Source organism: Onthophagus taurus, chromosome 11, assembly GCF_036711975.1.
Source record: "Onthophagus taurus isolate NC chromosome 11, IU_Otau_3.0, whole genome shotgun sequence".
Classification (NCBI taxonomy): Eukaryota; Metazoa; Arthropoda; class Insecta; order Coleoptera; family Scarabaeidae; genus Onthophagus; species Onthophagus taurus.
In genome coordinates this window covers 32,479,418-32,490,555 of record NC_091976.1, presented here as the reverse complement: position 1 = coordinate 32,490,555, position 11,138 = coordinate 32,479,418, and the positions used below count along the sequence as shown (strand labels likewise).

The 11,138-nt window shown below is 32.1% G+C and overlaps 1 protein-coding gene across 1 annotated transcript; it reads left to right on the top strand.

Annotated features, from left to right (window-relative positions):
• The first annotated feature begins 707 nt into the window (after positions 1-707).
• LOC111425043 (D-beta-hydroxybutyrate dehydrogenase, mitochondrial) lies at positions 708-11,138 on the top strand. The gene is made up of 5 exons (XM_023058795.2): positions 708-799; positions 9,923-10,111; positions 10,163-10,403; positions 10,456-10,801; positions 10,855-11,138. Exons 2-5 carry the CDS (start codon positions 9,926-9,928, stop codon positions 11,024-11,026), a joined length of 945 nt encoding a protein of 314 aa, XP_022914563.2. The 5' UTR covers positions 708-799; positions 9,923-9,925; the 3' UTR covers positions 11,027-11,138.

Genomic DNA, 11,138 nt, shown 5'->3' with positions numbered 1-11,138 from the left:
TTGTTTATTTCTTCAATCGAGATGAAGAACGCTTAAATGAAATTTTCTCTGCACTAGATACCATTAAATCTTGGGTTCTTAGCTCTACTTTCGATTTGTATGGCACGTCACTTTCCATAATAACTATTTACAAGTATAAAATCTTGCAAAGATATACACTTTCTTTTCTTAAAAAATAAAGCATTTTCTAACCGTATTATTATAATAACAATTATTATTTACCAAGAAAGTGTTACTTTCAAAGTTTAAAAAAAATTATCTTTCTACTTTTCTTTAAACTTTAAACCAAACCCATTATTATTATTACTATGTTATTGTTGTTTTAAAAAATACCAAGAGAAGAACAAAGAAGTCTTGGTTACGCTAATAACGTGCGAAATTTACGTAAAATTAATTACTACTTCTTTTTGTTATGGAATCTAGGTTAACCTAAATCTATTTTCTTGTTAAATCATAATCACAGAATGATTTTTTTAGGTAATTGTGTCTTTAAATGTATTTTCTGATATAAACTGTACTCGATGGAGAACTTGTAGTAGAGTTCAAGCTATCCACATTCCTTAAGGACTGGTGCGACTGCGTCCGATTGGTCTTCAGAGAATGCTTTCAACTCGACCAGGAGCCTATTACAACAATCTTGGACGCTTGTCCGCCGCAGTTCTCCACTTACGTTCTTACATATTGTATGGAACATAACTTTTTAACACCCAACCTTTTATATTTCGATTTAATAATGTGCGTAGTGTATAAGTGAAGATAGTGCTAAAGTTTTGGATTATATTTTATTACAAAAATAAAAGTAAGAGATATTTTTTTATTTTATTAATTCAAATTAAAACGCTTTACCTAATCACAACATTTTTATCTACAAATTAATCACATTCAACAATTTAATCGAGTCCAACAAATTTAATTTAACAATCATAATCGGTTGAGTTTTGAGTTTAAATAGCGGTGACTGTATCCTTGTATTCTTCATGTTCTGTTTATAAACATTAACTCCGTTCTAAAATTACAATGACGATTTAAAAAACAATTCTATTCAATCTTTTAAGCAACGAAAAGTTGTATTGTTTTCCTCCTTCAATTGTGCTGCTCCTCTCGGCAAGGTCAGGGATAAATTCTCCGACTTCTTCGTTTTACCAAACGCACGTCTTCGAACAATAGAACATCTACGTTAAGAATGTAAGTCAGAGATGGTACCGCCTTTATTGAGTCATCTAAATGAACCGACCTTGACGTAATTTATTTGTCGGTTGCATGTTGATAAATATTGTTTAAAGACAACTTTTAATTAGTTTGTAGGTTATTTTGAAAGCGATTCTTAAATTTACCAAGGATTTCAAGTTTCTTAAACATTCGAATTAACGGTTAAATTTTTTTTCTTAAAAATCTCGCCAAAAAATTCTTGATTTGATTTATTAAAGTGTGCCATATGTGATTTGCTTGCTAATAGATAACTTAAACATTCTTATACGGTGTAGAAAATCAGTTTCACCAAAGGTTAACATTCGCCTGCAGGTTCTCTTGTAGATTTCACCTGTTGGTATAACCAGCTGGTTGATGGAACTGACCAAACAACTTATGGCGAAGTTCGCCTTCTGCATTAATCGCTGAAAATTTACATAACATAGTCTCCAAGAAGAGTTTAAACAGGAAGATGTAAAATCGAGCTTTCATTTAATTTTGTTAAGATGAATGTATAAAATGTAATTAAAGAATATTTAAATGGGTTAGAAACCGAGAAAGATTCTTCAAGAGTAATTAAGAGCTTTCTACTGGAATAAACTTAATTTAATAAAAAATACTGTCATCTTTCAAAAATTTAATCAACCTTAGTTTTGGAGATTAAGATTTTAATAGGACTTAGAACGATGTATAACAATTAAAAATTTTATGTGGATAAGATTTCAAAAAGAATTTTTAATGAAAATGTTGCTATTTTGATTTTTTCTTAATCGATCATGAAAATGTGTCAACTTTGAAAAGTCATATCTCATTTATTTATGAAGATTAAGACATGATTTTTATGCCAAATTGAAGAGCAAAGATTTCTCTTTAAAATGATATATAAGTATTAAATATTGTAGGTGGAAATCCTTCAAAAAGAATTTTTAATGAAAATGTTGGAATTTTGATTTTAATTTAATCTATCACAAAATTGTGTAAACTTTAAAAAGTCATACTTTATTTATTTATGAAGATTAAGAAATTATTCTTATATCAAATTAAAGAGTAAAGATTTTTCTTTAAAATGATATATAAGTATTAAATATTGTATGGGGAATTCCTTCAAAAAGAATTTTTAATGAAAATGTTGCAACTTTGATTTTAACTTAATCTATCACGAAATTGTGTAAACTTTAAAAAGTCATACTTCATTTATTTATGAAGATTAAGAAATGATTCTTATATCAAATTAAAGAGTAAAGATTTTTCTTTAAAATGATATATTACTCTTAAATATTGTATGGGGAAATCCTTCAAAAAGAATTTTTAATGAAAATGTTGCTATTTTGATTTTAACTTAATCTTTCACAAAATTGTGTCAACTTTAAAAAATCAAACCTCATTTATTTATGAAATTGAAGAAATGATTCTTATATCAAATTAAAGAGTAAAGATTTGTCTTTAAAATGATATATAACTCATAATTATTGTATGGGGAATTCCTTCAAGAAGAATTTTTAATGTTAATGTTGCAATTTGGATTTTAACTTAATCTTTCACAAAAATTGTGTCAACTTTAAAAAATCAAACCTCATTTATTTATGAAATTGAAGAAATGATTCTTATATCAAATTAAAGAGTAAAGATTTTTCTTTAAAATAATATATAACTCTTAAATATTGTATGGGGAAATCCTTCAAAAAGAATGTTTAATGAAAATGTTGCTATTTTGATTTTAACTTAATCTATCACGAAATTGTGTAAACTTTAAAAAGTCATACTTTATTTATTTATGAAGATTAAGAAATGATTTTTATATCAAATTAAAGAGTAAAGATTTTTCTTTAAAATGGTATATAACTCTTAAATATTGTATGGGGAAATCCTTCAAAAAGAATTTTTAATGAAAATGTTGCTATTTTGATCTTTTCTTAATCGATCATGAAAATGTGTCAACTTTAAAAAGTCATACTTTATTTATTTATGAAGATTAAGAAATGATTCTTATATAAAATTAAAGAGTAAAGATTTGTCTTTAAAATGATATATAACTCTTAAATATTGTATGGGGAAATCCTTCAAAAAGAATTTTTAATGAAAATGTTGCTATTTTGATTTTAACTTAATCTATCACGAAATTGTGTAAACTTTAAAAAGTCATACTTTATTTATTTATGAAGATTAAGAAATGATTCTTATACTAAATTAAAGAGTAAACATTTCTCCTTAAAATGATATATAAGTATTAAATATTGTATGTGGAAATCCTTCAAAAAGAATTTTTAATGAAAATGTTGGAATTTTGATTTTAACCTAATTCTTAGGAAATTATGTCAACTTTACAAAATCATACCTCATTTATTTATGAAGAGTAAGAAATGATTTTTATGCCAAATTGAAGAATAAAGTTTTCTCATTAAAATGATATATAATTCTTAAATATTGTATTGGGAAATCCTTCAAAAAGAATTTTTAATGAAAATGTTGCTATTTTGATTTTAACTTAATCTATCACGAAATTATGTCATCTTTAAAAAGTCATACCTCATGTATTTATGAAGATTAAGAAATGATTCTTATATCAAATTAAAGAGTAAAGATTTCTCTTTACAATGATATACAGGGTGTTTTAAAACAACGTTTAAATATTTATAGGGGTAGTGCTACAGTAGAAAACAAGTCGAAAAGTGTTAATCAACATGGGTCCGAAAATCAACCGTTTTCGCGATACAGGATGTTCAAATTTTTTGGGACTCTACGTTTTTTCTTTTAAACTGTAACTACTACAAATTTGATAATTGGCAAATCGACACAGTATGAAACTGTCTCTTTTTGAGAGTAGTATGATGTTTCCATTGCTTCCAGTTAGTATAAGTTATTCCATTACAAAACGTTATGCCATTAGTTACCAAAATTTGACCATTACAAGGAGTAGGCTTTGCCTTACGTACAATCTGCTAACATACATTAATTTAACGTTTCGTTCAAATTACGAAATAACCAAACTCCAGTAATTTGATTTTGCGAAACCTGAAGTGAAATCGTTTGCAATGGTCTTGTATTCAAATGCTGAAATGAGCGATATGGTGTTTATGTACGGCCGTGCCAATGGAAATAGTTTGAGAGCACAGCCTTTCTACTTTCATACTTTGTCGATTAGCCAAATATCGAATCTGTAGTAGTTATAGTTTAAAAAAAAAAACCTAGAGTCCCAAAAAATTTATCTGTATCTATATCTTATTCTGTATCTCGAAAACGGTTGATTTTCCGACCCACGTTGATTAACCTATAACCCCTATAAATATTTAAACGTTGTTTTAAAACACTCTGTATAAGTATTAAATATTGAAGGTGGAAATCCTTAAAAAAGAATTTTTAATGTTAATGTTGCAATTTTGATTTTAACTTAATCGATGAAAATGTGTCAACTTTAAAAAATCAAACCTCATTTATTTATGAAGTTGAAGAAATGATTCTTATACTAAATTAAAGAGTAAAAATTTCTCTTTAAAATGATATATAACTCTTAAATATTGTAGGTGGAAATCCATCAAAAAGAATTTTTAATGTTAATGTTGCAATTTTGATATTAACTTAATCGATGAAAATGTGTCAACTTTAAAAAATCAAACCTCATTTATTTATGAAGTTGAAGAAATGATTCTTATATCAAATTAAATATTAAGGATTTCTCTTTAAAATGATATATAAGTATTAAATATTGTAGGTGGAAATCCTTCAAAAAGAATTTTTAATGTTAATGTTGCAATTTTGATTTTAACTTAATCGATCATGAAAATGTGTCAACTTTAAATAATCATACCTCATTTATTTATAAAGATTAAGAAATGATTTTTATACCAAATTAAAGGGTAAAGTTTTCTCTTTGAAATGATATATAACTCTTAATCGTATGTCAAAATCCTTCAAAAAGAATTTTTAATGAAAATATTGCAATTTAATTTTAACCTAATTCTTAGGAAATTGTATCAACTTTAAAAAATCATACCTCATTTATTTATAAAGATTAAGAAATGATTTTTATACCAAATTAAAGAGTAAAGTTTTCTCTTTAAAATAATATACAGGGTGTCTTCGAAATGCGTGTACAATGGAAGACCACAGATTCGTTGGCTCAAAATAGGTCGATTTAAGTTAAGTTATCTATATCCAAAGTTGCTTCGTTTCGTCGCTAGAGGACTTCAAAGTTAGCAAAAAAAATTCTTTTATTTTTTATAACTCGAAAACATGTAAATCAATTGAAACCATTTTTCAGAAGTGAGTTCCTATAGGTTCAATTAATGTCTTTTTATGGTTTTTGATACGATTTTAGAAACACAGGAATGATGGAAATGTCATGTGTTCACCGGATATTACTCCATATTTTTTTTTCTGGCCAGGCGACAATTACATTATTATAATTTCTGAATAGCCCATTTAGTTCTAAACCGTTTTTGTCTCTTATAAGATTTTGATTACATAAGTGGTTAAGCCAGAAAAAAGGTATTTTTAAATATCTGCAAGCCTTTATTTTCGTCATTGCAGTTACAAAAGTTACCTTATCGTAGTTGGCAATGATTTCAACTAATTGCAATTTATGTTTAACGTGAATACACTTCTGAAAAATGGTTTTCGCGTTTTCGAGTTATAAAAAATAAAAGAATTTTTGTTGCTAATTTTGAAGTCGTCTAGCGGCGAAACGAAGCAACTTGGGATATAGATAACTTAACTTAAATCGACTTATTTTGAGTCAAGGAATTTGTGGTCTTCCGTTGTACACGCATTTCGGAGACACCTGTATAACATAAATATCTTATATTGAAATATTTCAAAAATAATTTTTAATGAAAATGTTGCAATTTTGATTTTAATCACGAACTTATAACAAATTTAAAAAATCATATCTTCATATCTCTATTTTTATACCAAATTAAATTTCGAACTTTTCTCTTCAAAATGACACATAACTTTTAATTAAATTTAAATCGAGTGATTTTTCTTTAATTAAATCACTGTGTATACCAATTAAGTTCGTTTTTATTTCTTCACATCCCGGTGGTTATGGGAGAGCTCAGTTTCTTGTTATATTTGTGCAGTGACTCGAGGAAGTGACTTATTAGTCACAGGAAAAAGTCGGAACCGTGACCGAACGGTTTCGCCAGTCGCAAACTGGCCAACAACAGGAAGATGTGTTAAATTTACTAAAATAAGATTCGAGTTTCTAAAAATCATTTCTTTCAATTTAAACTTGGGTTGCGTCAAGTCCATAAAAAAGTAATTTCAAAAGTGTTACACATTCCTAAACCATTATTACCCGCATGTTATACACATGCATTTGCTTAAGAAGCCGATTTAATACATTTCGGTCGTTGAACTTTAAACATTAAGATATTTCAGATGAAGTGGGTTTTTATTAATTTTAAACGTTACTCAAACATTATTCTTTTATAAACGTTAATAGAATTTTCGCGTGACTCGAATGGTTTATGTAACGATTTATTAGCACTATTAAAAAATAATTCTTACATTTTTATTTTCTTTTTTTCAATTTAGTTACGTAACTTTTCTTAAGACAATAGTGCGAATATCGACGAAAGTGAAACAACTACAGTTACAAAATAATGGGAAGAAAATACCATATGCCTCAAAGATAGTTGTTACGTAAAAAACGTTTTCATTTCGCAAGAAGGTATCGAGTTAAATCGAACATCTGTTTGTAATGAACGAGTGATTGGTATTGATTGAAATTTTATAAAAGCTATATCAGTATCTTAAGCTGAGTTTGAAGAAAAAGAACAGTTAGGTTGTTAAGAATTTTGATGCGTTTTATTCTTGTAACGGTAACGAAGCATATTTTAATGAGATTTCGATTTAGTTATTATGATACAGTTAGAAAAATTACAGCAGGGGAGGTCTTTGTTGTTGCCAATTTTGGTAAAAATTTTCAGAGCGAGTGTCGCCTGGAAATATGTGCCGGCAGAATGGACTAAGGTACGGGTATCTTACATACCCAAAGCGGGCCGTTCGGTCCCTACTTCTAATGCCTTTCGACCCATCAGCCTAACGTCATTTCTGCTGAAAACCCTTGAAAAAGTTCTGGAACGGTATATCCGTACGGTGCCATTGGTATCTGGTCCACTGAGTCGCCACCAGTATGCTTATCAAGCGGGAAAATCAGCAGAATTGGCTCTACACAACTTAGTTGGTAGAGTATCCAGGACGCTGCAGGATAAAGAAATCTTAGTTTGTGCGTTTCTGGATATAGAGGGAGCGTTCAACAACGCAATACCACAATCTCTTAATACCACTATAGCGGGTTGGATCCGCAATATGCTAGATAGTAGAATAGTTTCTACTTCACTCCACGGTGATACGATACGCTTCAACCCGGGAGGTGGCTGCCCGCAGAGAGGGGTGTTATCTCCCCTGCTTTGGTCCCTCCTAGTTGACGATCTGATTGCGATAGTCGAAGCCGTTGGTGTGGAAATACAAGCTTATGCTGATGACATTGTCGTTATGGTCAAAGGAACCTGTTTGCCGAGGATATCTAATGTCCTCCAGGTGACCCTAGATACCATTTGCGCTTGGTGTAAGGGAGAGAACCTCTCAATAAACCCGCAAAAGACAATTGTTGTGCCCTTCACCAGGAAGCGAAAGTTGGATGGACTAATCCGCCCAACTATCCAAGGTGAAGAAATTCCTTTCTCAAAGGAAGTCAAATATCTAGGAGTAATCCTAGACAAAACTCTGTCATGGAATGGACATTTGCAGGGAGTTTTGCACAAAGCTAGACTATCCTTGTGGACTTGTCGCAGTCTTTGTGGAAAAAATTGGGGTCTTACCCCTGAAAGACTGTACTGGCTCTATGTGACTGTGGTTAGACCTATGATCACATACGGAGCAGCAGCCTGGTATAGGAAAGTCCGACAGACTTCAGTTATCAGTAAACTTTCACGAATTCAACGAGTAGCTGGATTGGCAATCTCTGGTGCGATAGGCACAACGCCAACTCTAGCAATGGAGGTTCTGCTTGGCCTATCTCCTCTGCATTTGCATATAGAGAAAGTGGCTAGAACAACCATTTACAGATTTAAGCAATATGCTCAAAACTGTTCCGACATGTCCTACCAATGGGCTGCGGAAGACATTATAAGCACTGATACTGTGCTATCAATGCCGTCAGATTTGGCGGTATCACTATCAGTGATTAACGCTCGATACCACATTGTACTGCCTGAGCGGCAGTCCTGGATCGAAAATGAAAATTCTCTGGTTCGGGCAGACATTTGCTTGTACACAGATGGATCAAAAACGCCTGAAGGGATAGGAGCAGGAGTATACTGCCAGACACCTCGAATTAAGCAAGCCTACAGCCTGGGTACGTACTGTACTGTATTCCAGGCGGAAGTATTTGCTATTGACATGGGTACTAAAATCCTTCTTGAAAGAGGGGTGAAGAACATGACAGTACGAATTTTCTCAGACAGTCAAGCCGCTCTCCAGGCGCTGCAAGCCGTGAAAACGGTGTCGGCTCTGGTTAATGATTGTAAGAGAACATTAAACACACTGAGTTGTGATAACAGAGTCTCTCTGATCTGGGTCCCGGGTCACTCTGGGGTTGCTGGCAATGAAGCGGCAGATAAGCTACCACGAGATGGCAGCGCTGAAGCGTTTGTGGGGCCGGAACCAGCAGTTGGTGTATCATTTGCGATGGCCAAATATAGGATTGGACTGTGGGCTGAAGAGAGACTTCGCCTACTGTGGACCAGTTCTCCTGGAATGAGACATGCTAAGGTGTTTATTAACATCGCCACTGTCAAACCCGGAAATATTTTAGGACTTGCCCGTAGTAGCATAAAAGTTCTAATGGGTGTTTTTACTGGGCACTGCCGATTAAAAGCACACCTCAACTTGTTGGGTTTAGCCGACGATATTGAATGCCGACTATGTGCGGAGGAAGCAGAGACGGTTGAGCATGTTTTATGCCACTGCCCTGCCGTTAACCGTATCAGATTCTCGATTTTTGGGTCGTAGTTTATCTCCTCAAAAGATCTGAATGACCTTTCGCCGAGCAAGGTATTAATGTTCGTTAAGAGCACGGTGAAATTTGATAACGATATCTATCGGGGTACAATAGATCCTTAGGGTCGCGGTGCAAGGTTGGTTGGTCCACCTACCCGATATGTATTCTATGTAATGTAATGTAATGTACAGTTAGAAATGTAATGTGATATCATATAAAATTTTTTAAGTGCTAATTTTTTAACATCTTTAACGAGGCCGTTCTCTTTACACGCATTTTATCGTTTAGTTCCACCATAATCGTCGCACTCTCACATTACTCACATACACAATTAATACAAGACTTCCTACAGTCGCATTCTATTCTTTAGAAATTTTACTTTCATATAATGAAAGTTTATTATTGTCTACATTTATTACAATAATATTCTTAACGGATATAGTTCCTGTTTCCGTTACGCTAGAACAACCGTGTTGGATTCAAACGATTCCGTACTTTCTCTTTGTAATAATATCGCGATTTTTTTTGGTTATTCTTAATTGAGATGTTATCATCAAATGAGGTGTGGACAATTGCTTATTCAAGTCGAGTCACGCCTCAATTTTGTATTCGATGTAATGGATTCATAAAAATGGAACTATGACAGTGTCGAATACATTGAATACAATGGGCTATTAAAATAAAATAAAATAAAATAGAGTACGTTTTAATTTCAATCTTTGTTTACAGATAATGGACGAACAAACCGCTTTAGTTTTAGCCATTCAATTGGTTGCGTTATTTTCAATTGCCGGCGCTTTACTTTTGTATTTAATCTGTAAAATTCGAGTGGGTTTCGGTTCTGAACCGCAAGAATTATCACCAGGTGCTGGAAAACCAGTTCTTGTTACTTGTTGCGATAACGCAGTTGGATTACAGGTCGGTAAAAGAATATAGTTTCATTTTTCCTTTATTATTAAGATTTTTCAGATTGCGATTCATCTCGCTAATCGAGGATTTCGAGTATTTGCTGGATTAAAAGACATCTCAACGAGTGAGGAATCCCCCGATACCACTTCATCGAGAATTATTAGATCATGGCAAAAACATAGAGAATCGATTTCTGGTCATCAAGGCGCTTTGGTGGCTTTACCATTGGATGTTACAAGAGAAGATCTGCTTCATGAAGCGGTCGATATAATTAGGGCGCATTTACCAGCAGGAAAAGACGGTAATATAATCCCAATTTTAATCTAACTTAATTAATTTGATACAATTTTAAGGTATATGGGCTGTAATAAATACAAGCGGTTCTGTATATCGCGGTCGATTTGATCAACAAGATATAACTCATTGGGATGCTGTTTTAAAAACAAACGTCGTTGGTGTTTTAAGAACAGCACGGACTTTCCAAAATTTATTAAAAACCGCTTCTGGCCGTATCGTTACAATCGGAGCTGTTAATCCAACAGACTCAGGCTTGGTTGCGTACACCGCTGCTAGATATGGAGTAGAAGGAGCAAGCAAAGCTTTAAGAACGGAATTGGCTCCGTTGGGTATCAAAGTTATTACGTTAAATCCAACCGGATTATCTACGGATTCAATGTTTGTAACGCCGAAATTTGTGTCGTAAGTAAAATGAACTAAGTTATTTTATGAAACCTAATTGTTGTTGTTTGCAGAAAAGAAAATACAACTGAAATATCAGTAGAGAGTAACGGTTGTTTGGAGTATTATCCCTTGGTTTTGTCGGAATCGGCGTTGTGTACCTTAGATGTTGCCATAACCGTTCAAAAACCAAAAATGTCTTATGACTTGGTGAAGAATTCGTTTTGGAGGACGTTGTCTATTTAAATGTAATTTAATTATTAGAAAGACTGTATTTAGTTACGTATATATTCTGTACATAAACACGAATTTATTGTGTATTTACATAACTGTAATAACTGTATATATATAAGTATTT

What these genes read in the sequence shown, in the direction of transcription:
- LOC111425043 (XM_023058795.2), top strand. Translation starts at nt 9,926, where the DNA reads ATGGACGAACAAACCGCTTTAGTTTTAGCCATTCAATTGGTTGCGTTA. An exon ending in TTTACCAGCAGGAAAAGACG is followed by an intron (nt 10,404 to 10,455) that starts GTAATATAATCC and finishes TACAATTTTAAG; the next exon opens with GTATATGGGCTGTAATAAAT. An exon ending in GTAACGCCGAAATTTGTGTC is followed by an intron (nt 10,802 to 10,854) that starts GTAAGTAAAATG and finishes TGTTGTTTGCAG; the next exon opens with AAAAGAAAATACAACTGAAA.